Source organism: Corella eumyota, chromosome 2 (assembly GCF_963082875.1).
Source record: "Corella eumyota chromosome 2, kaCorEumy4.1, whole genome shotgun sequence".
NCBI classification, from domain to species: Eukaryota; Metazoa; Chordata; class Ascidiacea; order Phlebobranchia; family Corellidae; genus Corella; species Corella eumyota.
The window spans coordinates 14800244-14814339 of record NC_137491.1 but is presented as its reverse complement, the minus strand read 5'-3'; the positions used below and the strand labels follow the sequence as shown (position 1 = coordinate 14814339).

Sequence of the window (14096 nt, the reverse complement as noted above, 5' to 3'; positions counted from 1 at the left end):
CATTAATACTAATATAACTTCTGTTTGTTAAAATATGATTTTAATATTGGTTAACAAAAGAATTTTTTGGCACTTTTATGCCACGGTATTTTGACACAAATTTTGGCACGTGTCGCATAACTTTGCTACACGGTCGGTAAGGTTACAAAAATAAACAAATTAACATTCCAAAGTTTTTTAAAAACACTCAAAAACTTGTTTAATATTTAAGTCATATTATCCGAATTGCTGGATTGGAATAAACCTTTATTTTACTAAAAGCATTCTGCAAATTTTTTTAAAGTTGTTAACTGGATCCTTGATAAACCTACTGCATTAACAAAACTTCTAACTTTATTCCAGTTTATATTATGGCAATAGATAAATAATTTAACTTAAAATGGAAAGTCAAAATCATAGAAGACCCCACACTTCAGTTGGAATTAGGCGACAAATGGTGCATTTTATTTAATTTTTGTTTTTATTTACATTTTATTTTGGTGTGATGGTTTAACGGCTGTGTAATCACTTTTTTCACATTAGAGACAAATAAAAATATTGTATTATTATAGTTAGCTTCTATGTAAACAAGAGGATAAAGATTAGAATATTTATTGCAACATACGTATTTTTGTTATTTAAGTTTTATATAATTTAAAATATATTTTTTTGCTTACAGAACCATCTTTCCAATTATGACAAGCCTTTAAAATATGATTTTCGAAAACAAACTTACATCACTCAAAACAAAGGGAGTTATTCTAGAACATTTGCACAATCATGTGACTATAAGGTTAATAAATAAACTTATTAAATAATAGGCTTCTTTTGTACATAGTTTAAATTATACCAATAGGTTTTAAAATAAGTTATTTTTTTCTAGAAAGTAAAAATATTTAACCTGAATCCTGGATGTCATTTAACCAAATCCCCCGGAAAAATCTCTGTTAAAATTCATCCACAGCATTTTATTGATTATCCTAAACCACAAGTTCCAGAAAAGTAGTTATTCAAATTTTTTCTTTAAAGTAAATAGGTTTAAGAGAATTTACGCACTTAAAAATTTATAATGGAGATTAGTTTTGTAATTCTAAGGCATTGAAAGGTTATTTTGTTTTTTTAACTGTTATGACATCACAAAAGAGTTTTATAATAATACAATGCCCCCAACATATTTTTCTAAACATAAAGTTGTTGTTAGTAAATTGAAAATAGAAAGTTTTTCTAAAAAGTCTTACAATCTCAATTTTTATTTCTAGAGTATTGAAGCCAGTTGAAATGTAAGTAATTGTAAGATTTATTGTAATGTTTGTATAAATTAATAGTAAATAAGTATTGTTAAAAATTAAGTAACGGAGCAATGTTATTAATTATACCTATAGATCATTTTTTTAAATTTTTAGGGAATCGATAATAAATGACTTACGAGTTCAAGTGTCGACTTTGTCAACTTTTCTCGAGGAAGAACGATTAAGACATGGAAGCACAAAGAAAAGAGCTTCACTTGATTTGAAGAACCAAGAGAATAGTATTGTTGAGAAAAATCGATCCGAAATCGAGAAAATTTGTCAGGTAGAATAAATAGATCAGTAAAAGACTGTTACTTAAACAATAACTTTGGAAAAACCAAATAAATTAAAAAAAAAAGTTAAAACTTGTGTTTTGTAGGCTATTTATTATTTTTTTGAAAAAATTTTCATTACGTATTTATTACTTTAATTTTCTTTACGGTTTAAATGTATATTGCCTACACATAATACATTGTTTTTGGATTTTTGTGATAGTTCGTGATAGCCTACACATAATACATAGTTTGTGATAGCCTACACATGATACATTGTTTTTGGATTTTTCTGATAGTTTGTGCATTTATAATAAAATTGGTTAAATTTTTATTAATCTCATGTCTTGTATCCATCTTCGAGTGGGGTCTTAAATGATAATAACTTACACTTAGCCAAAAACCAACCAGCAGACTAATTATTGGGCAATTATATTTAATGATATCCTAATGAAGATTTTCAAATAATGTTTTTTTCGAAAATAAAGATTTACAAAAAATGTTTTTTTAGGGCCATGAAAATGAAAAGTTGGAAATTTCTCAACTTCACAAGAAGTCCATGCTTGAATTTGAGCAAGAATGGAAGAATAAATATGAGCAATTGAGAACTGAATATAGGATGTTACAAGCCTCGTTTAAAATCTATCGTCAAACTCTACAGGAAGAAAAAAATGAAGAGTGGAGATTATTGGTGACATTATTTACTAATTATTTTTACAAACTATAATGTATTGGCATGTTATTTCACTTTCAGACAAAAAGGCCATGTCATAGAATCTTTGCTCAAAGCATTTTCAATAACAATAACCACTTTTTTAGGTGGAAATCAATAAAAACAATATTTTATACAAAATACTATCAGGCCATCCGCATTTTTATAATAAAAAATCTTTATGCAACGCTAACACGCAAAATTTTATTTTAAAGAAGGAAGAACTAAATTGGGAAAAAAGAAGAGAAATAGAAAATGCAGTGGATGATTCTAAAAAACTTATGGAAGAAAATTTCACAAAAGAAAGAGAAAGCATGAGAAGAGAGTTTAAGTTAAACCTAAATGATATGATGCAGTAAGTTAATGTTTTTTATATATCTTTATCCTTGATGTGGTTTGGTCAACTTACGACCTAAACATTGAGTTGCCCAACCCAGTCTTGAGTTGCTCTGGCAGTTTGGATATTATTGATTTTAATTGCCCGATAACTACACTGCTGATTAAGTATTGGCTCAGCAAGAGTTTATACCGTTTATAGCGCCTTACTCAAGATCGCAACAGCATGATACCAGCGAGAATCGTACCCACGACCTCATGCAAAATTCAACTACAAATGTAACTTTACCAGACAGTGTGGTAAAGTGGTAAGAGCATTCGACAGTACAGGTCATTTGTTTGACTACACTTGATTGTGAAAGTGTTGCCTTTAACTATGCTTTTATAAACAGTATAAGGCAACTTAAGAGTGAATTGGGGTGACAAATCCAGCCTATGTTTGGCCCTCACGGTTATCCTTTCTACATCAAGAATAAATATACAAAAAAACAACAAAATTTTTCACCTATTCGGTTTTTTAACATTATTTAACCTTTTTTTAGTGACCACAGGCAGGAGTTACAAGATCTCACAGATAAACTCACCAACAGTGACTACAACTTGGAAGAAATAAAAAGGCGATCAAACATGCTGGACAGTGTTCAACAAGAACTTGAACAACTTAAATTAAGGCTTGAAAATGAAAACAAAAAACTAAATGAAACAAAATCTGAATTGAACAAAACAGTAAGTCAAATTAAAAAAAAGTACCTCAAAAATCTATATAATAAGGTTTTTAAATCGTAATAGCACCTCTATAGTCTATTAGATTTTAATAAAATAAAAGGATAATTTAAAAAGGTAATTATATTTTGGTATTGTTGTTTATCTGGAGGAGTGTTATAGTAGTTAAAAAACTTTGCGTTAATAACTTTAGATTTTTGGTTCATTTTTCACTGCTTCCATGTCATACTGCCTTAGAGTATTGTTCTTTAAATCCTACAAATTTCTACGTAGGTAAACGGCAGGTTTAATATAATATAAACGGCATTATAATTGTCATTATTCTCAATAATATTTTAATCTGCTTAGTCAACTTAAAACTGGGTGATGATAACAAATGCAGCCATATGTTAACGGCATAAAGTCGGCCTATCCAATTAAGGACAATAATATATAAAAAATAAAGAAACAGTGCATTCTTTTACTTTAATCTGTTTTAATTTAGAAAATTAGCCTTTCCTCCCTTCAACTTGAGTTTGAAGATCGTGTTTCTTCAATTGATGATTTCCACCGATCTAAAATATCATCTTTAACGCTGGAGAATTCAGATGTGAGAATGAGACTTATACACAGCGCAGAAGAACTTCATAAAGAAAAGATCGAAAAAGAAAAAGCTGAATCCGAAAAGCGAGAAATATTGACAAAAGTTTTAGAGGTTTTAATGTTTTTTGGCTTTTATAAATTATTTTACAACATAATAGGAAGTGGATTTTTACAATTTTAACAATTAATTTTTAATTAAAATTATATTTAACTTTCAATCTATCTTTCTATAAGGTTACATTTTATTTCTAGAAAAAGCTGATCAGTCAAGAATCGCTAAACTCCACAAAAAAGACAAATTTAAAATCCAATTTGCATTTTTCAAACAATAATTCAAACATATCAACTTCATCTAAAAAGTTAAAATCAAACACTAATTCTTCAGTAAAAGTTTTATTTACGGATGCCAGAGAAAATAGTTTAAACAGCTCACATGAAAATGTTTCGCATACCAAATCTAAGGCTTTAACATCACAGTCTTTAGAAAACATGAGTGCCACTGATATAAACAATTCAAGTAAAACAACATTTAATTCTTCAGTTCAAAATACAATTTCTTCTCGCTCAGAAGACAATTTTGCTAAGACAAAAACTCATTTATCTAGTACTGCCCCTGCAAATTCTACAAACAAAAGTGTTGATTCTTCTTTTAAAAATTCAATCTGCCCTGATAAAACTGAATTTGTTTGTAAAGACAGTGATCCATATACTCCCAAAAATACAGAAGGTGCTAATGTGAAAAAGAGTATGAAATCTGGTATTAATGTGCCTGATAGAATTTCTGTCCCAGAGAGGTCAACTGACACCTCAACAAGCAACAGTAGCAAAAGTGTGACCAAAAAATCCCCCATTCTACCTGGTTTTAACAACCAGACTGAGCAAGTAATCAATAGCGAGATTATTTCACAACTTGATGACTTTTCCTTTAAAAATAATGCACTTGTAACAGAAGATTTAGTGAGTGAAAAATTTGTTCCAACTGAAGAGCATGTAACTAGGTAAAAAGGTTTAAAAATAAGAAAACTAATATTAACTACAGCCAAAAATTTAAATGTTAAATGACAAAACAATAACTTTATTACTCTATTTAGAAAAGTGTTATCACAGCCAGATTTTGAGAACTCAATTCGTGAAGGTGTTAGCTCAACTCAAAATTCTAAATTGGAAAAAGCCCAAGAAACTTTCACCCAGAAAAACGAATCAGGATCTGAAGATGAAAATGACAATAGTATTTGTTTAACTGCCAAGGCAATCGGAAGACCTGACTCTCCTGATGTTATATATTAGTTGAAAACAATAGTGCAATTTTTTATACAACATTTTATTTTTGTCTTAACGACTAGTGGCATATTTTTTGTTCACCTGTAAAAATACTCATCTAGTTTTAACGCAACTAAAAAGACTTCAGATTACATTAACATATACATAATAATATTTATTCATTGTAAAATATTGCAATGATGTAGAAAGCAGCTTAAAATTCGACATTAACAAAGAGCAAGCACTAAAAAAACAAGGTTTAATACATTTTAATGAACAGCGTTACATTAAACATGCAAACATGAGGGGGGCCAAGCAATGAAGTTCTTAATAATCAATGCATAAACATTATGAAATTTTATTCGAAACAGGCTGAATTCTATATCATGATTCTGTATTGGCAGATATATTATAATGCAAGTATTTTATCTAAAACACAAAAAAGAGAATACTCTTCTCTCACCATGCTTGTTGTTATAAAAAGTTAAACACCAGATAGTTGACTAGTACTTAAAAGTATACAGAAGTTAAATGAAATTACATTGTAACACATTTAAAAAAAATAAACTAGTGTTAGTTATAGAGTTAAATAAAGAATATAGAACATAGAATTGACACTGGATTATCAAACTTATTATTAAAACACAATTTTTGCTACTTCTTTTATCGTAAACAATAGATTCATCATAGCAAGATTTAAATAATAAAATCTTAATAATTCGAAATGCAAGGTTAATAAAAAATGAATAAAATCCATACATTTAAACAATTAATATTTTATTATACTAAGATTACAATAAATAAGGGTCCTATGCTGTTGATTATGCACTGTTTTAACATTTACTTTGTTCTTTAAAACCATTTTTTTATATGTATTATAATAAACCATAATTAGGATGTATGTATTTTTCCCTATTATATTGTTTACAAAAACCCATGCTCAGCTCCTTACCACCTCTCGCTCCTTACCACCTCTCACTTTTGTTCATGGGTAAATGGTAATTTCAATATACGAAGTTGGAACATAACCCCCTTCACCATTTCGAGCTACGTGGGTCCATCCATCACCATTGTCTTCTTCAACTACGGTAAGTTGATCCCCAATTTTCATGGAAATTGCTCCCTCAGAATTGGCTAAAAAAGATACAAATACACATTAAAAAAGTAATACTTACAAAGAGACAGTTTAATGATTTTTTTTTAAAAGTTCAAAAAAAAGACTTAATTTTTTTAAGGTAGGGTTAAAATAAGATTGTGAATAGTCCATGACCTAAGTATCCCTACAAAAATTTTATAAAAATAACAAAAAAATACTCTGCGATAATTATTTATATTTATAAGCACAGTACCTTCAAAATCATACAAAGCTGTGCATGTTCCAATTGTATCTAAAGGCTCGTCTTCAAAATCGTCACCAAAACTTTGATCTCTTTGAAGTGGTGCTCTGAAAAAAAAAATAGTTACATAAAAAAGTTAAAGAAATCAAAATTAAACAAAAAGGTTTTAACATACAAACCTGGAGTCCTGTTGTTCAGGTGTGGCAATAGGTTGCATTTTTACTGGCTGAGAAGTTGGTTTAGATATTCGAGCTGGAGAGGCATGAACATTACCTGATGCTTCTGCATACCATGCCTTAATATTAATATCTTCCAAATTAGTATTTATATATAAATATATATTATGTAGAAGTAAGTTTCGAAAATACATTTTAACCATTACAACTATCACTTTATATATATTTTAAATCTTAACAGATGTTTTTAAGTTAGACGAACAATAACCAATTGTAACTACAATAATTTTTTTTAATGTAGATACGTATAAGCCTTATCAAAATGTCATTTTTATACTGAAGTTGTTTACATTTCCCATGTACAAAATAAAATATATATTAGAGAATTAATTGGTTTATAATATATAAAAAATAACCTGGTGCTGTTCCAGATCATGCTCAAGTTTATCAATTTTAGAATTTGATATTTTAAGTTGTGCATCGAGTGAACTGGCATCACCCAAGGCAGGATTGGTTAAATAAACATCCTGCATTTTCTTTATTGCTTTCCTGGGAAAAATTAAGTTTATTTAGCCATGAATATAAAGTTTTAATTAAACTTAAAACTAACTATATTTTCAAATCAAAAAATTTATCAAAAACTAATTTAAAACTTGGTTCTAAAATTATACAACTAATTTAACAGTTTACAGAAATGTAAAAAAAATCACACCCACCTTCCATCATCTTCTTTTGATAATTCTTTACTTAACTCATCGATAATTTTTTGCAGTTTCTTTTTTCTTTGTTCAGGTGGCAAGTGTGAATAATCAGGACTCTCTGCAACCTGCATTACTATTTCGTTAATTTCTTTTTCAAATAAAAATTAATTGTTTTGTTGAAGTAAAGAGGTAAAAATATAACAGACTCTGAAAATGTCTTGGCAATATTTAAAATAAAAATCGTGCAAAATAACAATTCGTGCAAAATGAAGATGACTTGACAGCTTTTTGGTTTCCAACAAATTGCTTCGAAAAATAAAGTTAAAAATAATGCATCCTTGATCTTCTCATGCATTGTTTCAGCAAAAAATGAAATTGTTGTTATTTGGAAGAGCCCATGACTTACCACAGGAGGGATTCTGGGGGAATATTCAGGTGGGGCCACTTCCGAATAGGGGTTTTCTTCAGCAACTTCTTTCTTTGGTGATAGTTTTAAATTTGGATCAATAGGGACCAAATAATCATCAGAGGCAGATGCCGTTCCCACTAAATCAGTTGTTATGGGACTTGATATCTCAACTTCGACAAAATTTTCAGGTTTTTGTTGATTTCTAAATAAAGACTTAAATCTCTTCTTATTCAGTGCCACTGACGATCGAAAAGGTTCTAAACCCTGTTTCTTTTTTATTTCTGTGTTGCTGTCAGCAGATGATTTACGTTTTGTAACATGATTAAAAAAGTTTGATCCAAAAGATAGTGTTCGTGATTTTTGTTCGACATTTAAGCCTTCAGAAATTTTTGGTGGTTCACCATTTTTATCGGTCTTCTTTTTACTTTTAGAAATATCGGTATCAGATGCAGATTTTCGAATGGTGTTCGACAAACCCATTCGTTTTCGGAACATCTTGGGTTGCATGAACTACAGCAAAATTAATTTGCATGATATTTAAGACAAACATTTAATACACTGTGATTGTAATTGCTACAAATGTGTATACAGGGTTGATAAAACCATATTCAACAAGCCTTTTAATTTTACAAAAGCCAAGCCGTGAATTGTAAGCAATGATGATTAAGAAAAATGTTTTTATTTAAAAACAGTCGGTACCAAAGTATTTATCCAATAATTGGCATGAGTTAGTGTCTTATTAAAAAAAATTTGTTTTTATCAGTTTATGTATTTATAATACAGACATACATTAAATACATAATAAGCATGTTACCTCTTTAAACAAATTGATAAGTAAACTTAGCAATCTCGTAAAATATACAACCTAGTTAAACATTAAAGAAAGCTGTTTTTATAAAAGGGTTAATTTGCTTAAGATTGTGGTTAGTTTGTATTACGAAATTTAAGGACAAATTTCATATTTTTTATGCAACTTTTACAAATTGGTAAAATGTCTTGGCAGATTTTTTTTAATAGAATATATTATTAAAAAAAGGTTTAAAAATGAAAGATTTTGTCATTACCAAAACTATGCATAAATGGTAGGATTTAGTTTAACCAAATGTTGTTAGAGTAATGAACATTAAAATTGATTTGGTTTTAACTTGTGCATATTCGAAAACTAAAAATTTATTTTGTAAATATAATTTTTAGCGTAAGAATAATAATAATAAATTTTATAAGTTGTTAAAAATAAAAATAGATCATTGCTTAACATTCGCTGCATATAAAAATGTTAAATATATTTAAAAATGTATATATAGAATAATATACATTTATCAGTTTTATGCAACATATTTTATTTTATTAAATGCATAATTTGAGCATGCAAAAATAAATTTAATATTAATTAAATATTTTTGTTTTGCCAAGACATTTTAAGGATTTTTATTGTATTCTCTAAATAACGTTTATAAAACCTAATAACGTCAGCAAAAGAATCAACAATGAATAATACCATGAAGTTGGGCTATGTAATTTTATTTTAACTCAAAAAAATGATACTCTATCCATTTAATCACAAAAATGATTCATATTTTAATCCCAAATCAACGAACAAATTAAGTAATTTAGAGTTCAGTCATTGTGAAATGTGATAAACAAAAAGTTAAATTAGTGCATAGTAGTACACAATTGAATTTCCTGTCAACTTAGATTAATCGACACAACCTACCACAACCATATACACCTTCCACATACAAACTAGGAAATATGTATTCATATGCTTTAATTGAAAAACTTCATAACACAATTTACTTAACTACCTAACTTAAAACCAATGCCAATTTTAATTTTTCTGTATGCTATATAATATAACAATTGGAACTACATATAAAATAATTAAGTTTTTTAAAACAGCATAGTAATAAGTATACCTACAATCTAATAAATATTTTACAGAAATTATAATTAAATTTATTTCCTAAATCGCTCTTTCTAAAAACCCAACCATAACCTTATGGAAGATGTTTAAACAAAGATGATTAGACTGATATATAAGTAAATGAAAAATAAAGTGAAACTTACTTTTTTGGGTCCAAAAAGCCAACTAAGTCCACTTTTTCTATTTTGTTGTCTTCCCAAGTTAACTGAATTACGAGGTGATCCTTCCACCCCTCCATCCTCAATATTAGGTCGATGTTGATGAGGTTGACTGAAATCCTCGAACTCTTTGTCTCCTGGAGGTTGGAATCCTGACTTCATTTTTTCCACAACCAAGTTGCAGTCCTGTAAAGATTTTAATTAATTTATTATTTTTTTGAAGAAACAGTAATTGATGATTTAAAATTTAAAAATCGAAAACCTTTTTATTTTATATGTTTTTAAAATTTAAACACCAGTTACTGCACAACAAACTCAAATGTACTTTATGGCCCAAAAAAATAAGGACCGTAAGGTACAAAAGAAAATAAGGAACGACTGTACAAAAATTTACAAGGAACGTAAAATACAACAGAAAGTCACCAAGGACTGCAATGCAAAGGATTTTTATTTCAAGTTATTGTATAAAACCAGTGATCCCATGCATTTAATTTTCAGCAAAGTTCTTACCAAATTTGGGTCAATGGCATTTGCTGCAACCACCATTCCATCTAAACACTTCTGTATTATTGGTTTTACTTTAATGTCTATCTTTCCATATTCAACCATTAGGTCTTTTAAGGTAAGAATTCTTTTCTGGTCTATTTCCTTACATTTCTGCAAAAAAGAAAATTTAATTCATTATATATAATTGATTTTTTTTAAGTATAAGGAAAAAGTCAACAACATGGTTTTGAATTATCAAAGTTTAAAATAAAATGATTGCTGTTAATCAGTTTAGTTCACCATGACGATTAATTTGATGTTTAAAAAATGGTTTAAAATAGTTTTATTGCCATTTAATTATTAAGAACAAAAAATAAATTATTTAATTATTTAAACAGTATCAAATGGTAAAAATAAGAAAAATTGTAAAAAAATTAAAGAGTCCTGATATAATATGACAAAAACAAAACAATGTTGTATTTATTGAAACCGGATGCACTTATATTTGTCACTTTTTAATAATAAAAAAAAAAAAAATTACCTCAAAAATCTTTGGCATTGTACTAGTGTAATGTTGTTTTTGTTCAGTGTTGAATTGCTGCAGAGCCGCACCGTAGTCAGTCTTGCAACTTTCAACAGTATCTTTTTTACTATGCCAAATGTGCTTCGCCTATCGAAAAACAAAAAGGAAACTGTTTATTTGCTTCAAAAATGCAAAATAATTTATACATACTTGATGTAAACACCCTTTACATAGGTATTAAACACTGGTGCTGAAAAGCTTAAAGAATCGAAGCTCATTGTATAAACACATAAATAAATATAAATTGAAGAGATGATAATAAGTTTAGAAAAGTTTAAATTAATCTTTACTTAATTTTTAGATAAGCCTTTTTTAGTTTATTTATTGGTCAGATACAAAAAAGTTTCTAGGAAAAAAAAGGAAGAAACAAAAAGTACAAATATTATAACCTTTTCTACATCTGCTTTTGTCACACTTGAGTCAGAGTCAAGTTTTTCGTAATAAATTTGAGCGCGTTCGCAATCCTTCCATTCTTTTTCAAACTTTTTCTTGGTTTGTTCCATTGATCTCTCATGTTGGTCAAGCGTTACTTGGAGATGTCGACCATCCAAATAGTACTTTACAGAAATTAAATTAATAAGTTAAACTTTTTTTAGGATGATATGATTTTTGTATGTTTATTGGAAAAAAAGTGTACAGTTGGGCTGTGTGAACTATCTGTAAACACTGGCCCAAGGACGGATAGTGTGGCATTGGTGCGGCTCGAACCTGAAACCTTTCGGCCCACAGTTTGATGCCATGATCGCTTAACCACACTACAGGACAGTTAAACTTTATAAATGTAAGCTTAGTAAATGATAACGCTATATAAATATGTCAAATTTAAAGACCTTCAAAATAAAAAAAAAATGTCGTTTGTGGTGCACAGGTGAACTATCACAAACATTAGCTGTGAGTTGCAAACATATTATGACAATTAAAATGCGGCCCAATGGGCAGTCAATTTACCAATGTTATCAATTAAAACTTCACTTTAAATATTTAAATGGGTAACATATCAATCTGGTTTAATCAAATAAGTCTCTTTCATATTTAAAAAATGACATTTAATTTTAATATATGGCAATATTTATTTAATGTAAAGTTATATTTGATTTAGGCTAAAATGTATTGCAAAAGCAAATAGTATATTGAATTGTTCTATAAAAAGATATATTTTACTTTCTGTTAATTGAGTAAACACAATTAAAAAATGTTGACTTACAAAGACTACATTGCGTTATGAACCGTACAGCCCTGGGTTATCCATATATATGCAAGATTTTATTACGAGCAATTTGACAATACCCATTCAAATAAAATTGACGTTTAACTAGAATAAAAAATGTAACTTACTTTTTTCTTTTCGGCTTTTAGTTCATTTGAAGAATTAGAAGCTACTTTACTAATTTTTGACATCATGTCTTCAGCAACAGTTTCATGCTGACCTGCTATATCATTTAACTCTGATATTTGGGATTGAAAAGCTTTTTGTAAGGAAAACCTAGAACAAAAATCAGTTTTTAAAAGTAAGAACTAGAAAGAACTTATACCAAAATTTAGGGCAGTAATTTATGCTTATTAAAGGGAACTAAAAATATTAATTTTTTGCCATTGTTAATAAAATAGCATTTTCAAGTTTGTGGTTTACAATTCAACAAAAGTCAGACGAAATAAAGTTTTTTACATGCTTCTGTCTTCGTCGCGTTTTCTTGGAGTATAGGCTTTCACCAGTTTTCTTAGCTTTGAAGCATACTCCTGTTCTATGGAACATCTTTCTTTAACAAACTTCGCATATTTTTCACCAAAATCAATTCCATGTGAAAGATGTTTTTCAACATTTTCAAACTGATCCTAAAAATTATTTAAAGATTAAAACAATCAGTGTAAACACTTTCTAGGGATAAAACTAAACAGCATATAAAGGGCATAGATAGCCTAATGCAAGTATTTATTGATTTTTAATTACAAAAACAAAGACCTATAAGTATATATATATATTAGTGAGAGTTGGTTGTTTTACTACCAAATTTTAAATCTGTACACTGTTGCCATGGGTTTTCGCCATAATAAGGTTCAGCCAAAACACCTGCCCCTGAAAATTTTTTGCTTCATGGCAAGAAATTTAAAGCGTAAATTCGTCAAAATTCATTATTATAGTTTAAGAATGCTGTTTTTTTTTCATTAAAAACAGCAATTTTTAATTAAAACTTAAATATTTTTTTTTGCTTGGAAATTTAAGTTGGTATTCTTTTAAAGAGTTTACTTTTCTGAATTAGGCTCTAAAACTTTAAAATAAATGGGCAACTAAGTTGTTGGGTTTTTAATACAGCGCATTTTGCATAAAAATTTAATTAATCTAAAAGTAATATTGAAGGAAAATTTATTTAGCATAATTTTAATAACTTTTAAATAAAGTATGCTTTTTGATTTGCTCTCGTAAGTATTTCAAAGACATTTTTTAAACTAAAAACGTTTTTTGGGGCAGTAATTGTCTGACTGTCAAAATAAGTTATTTGAGAACAATTGTCATGCCAGTTGGCTATTTTGAAATTATTTAATCCTACTTCGTCTTTCAAAAGCATTCAATTTTAAATTACTTTTTTTTGAGTTTTCCAATTTACACAAATATAAATCATTTTAACAGGTCAACACAGTAACATAGTTTTAAACAATATTCGGCAAAAAATTATATATCTTAAATTTGGTCCTAATTTTTTACGAAACATGAAAAGAAACTACTGAATTTAGGAAAAATAATTACATTCTGCTTTTATTTTAATAGAAATTTCGTCCAAAAATAATAACCTATTACGTTAAATCTTAATAAACACTCACCCACAGTTCAATTCCCCAATCCATGTTGTTATTAAGTTGCTAGTTAACAAATATAAAACCACTTCCGGACTTTCGGACTTCTAGACTTAGCAGCTTAGATAGTTTTTACGAGCGTTTAATTTTTCCAAGAGCCGGAGTCCGGAACCTTTTTTTTATAAGACACGCATCAATGATTCTCTTTTTTCTTGTACGTATTCACAATGGCCTTTATGACCAACAATAGATTATTTAAAATTTGGTTAACCTTGAATAAAATAAGGTTATACTATTTAGCATATTAATCTGTATGCAATATATACAATATTTAAACCACTATTACTCAAACCTAATTTACCAAAAATTCAAAAATTTT

The 14096-nt window shown here is 28.3% G+C and overlaps 2 protein-coding genes across 3 annotated transcripts; one reads left to right on the top strand and one right to left on the bottom strand.

Annotated features, from left to right (window-relative positions):
• Nucleotides 1-296: 296 nt before the first annotated feature.
• Nucleotides 297-5651, top strand: LOC145743753 (uncharacterized). Its single transcript, XM_082561790.1, has 11 exons — nucleotides 297-436; nucleotides 659-772; nucleotides 863-981; nucleotides 1239-1259; nucleotides 1383-1551; nucleotides 2052-2231; nucleotides 2468-2607; nucleotides 3131-3314; nucleotides 3796-4005; nucleotides 4146-4891; nucleotides 4985-5651. The coding sequence occupies exons 1-11, from the start codon at nucleotides 380-382 to the stop codon at nucleotides 5178-5180; spliced, it is 2136 nt and encodes a 711-aa protein (XP_082417916.1). The 5' UTR covers nucleotides 297-379; the 3' UTR covers nucleotides 5181-5651.
• Nucleotides 5245-13873, bottom strand: LOC145743754 (formin-binding protein 1-like). Of its 2 annotated transcripts, XM_082561791.1 has the most exons (13): nucleotides 13745-13873; nucleotides 12594-12760; nucleotides 12263-12410; nucleotides 11317-11484; nucleotides 10886-11014; nucleotides 10369-10515; nucleotides 9844-10044; nucleotides 7774-8286; nucleotides 7383-7492; nucleotides 7083-7215; nucleotides 6670-6785; nucleotides 6503-6597; nucleotides 5245-6287 (listed from the first exon to the last, which is right to left on the bottom strand). In XM_082561791.1, exons 1-13 carry the CDS (start codon nucleotides 13766-13768, stop codon nucleotides 6139-6141), a joined length of 2100 nt encoding a protein of 699 aa, XP_082417917.1. In that variant the 5' UTR covers nucleotides 13769-13873; the 3' UTR covers nucleotides 5245-6138. The 2 variants fall into 2 exon arrangements, with proteins under 2 accessions (XP_082417917.1, XP_082417918.1); XM_082561792.1 differs by lacking the exon at nucleotides 7774-8286 and having other exon boundaries at nucleotides 5250-6287.
• Nucleotides 13874-14096: the final 223 nt, after the last annotated feature.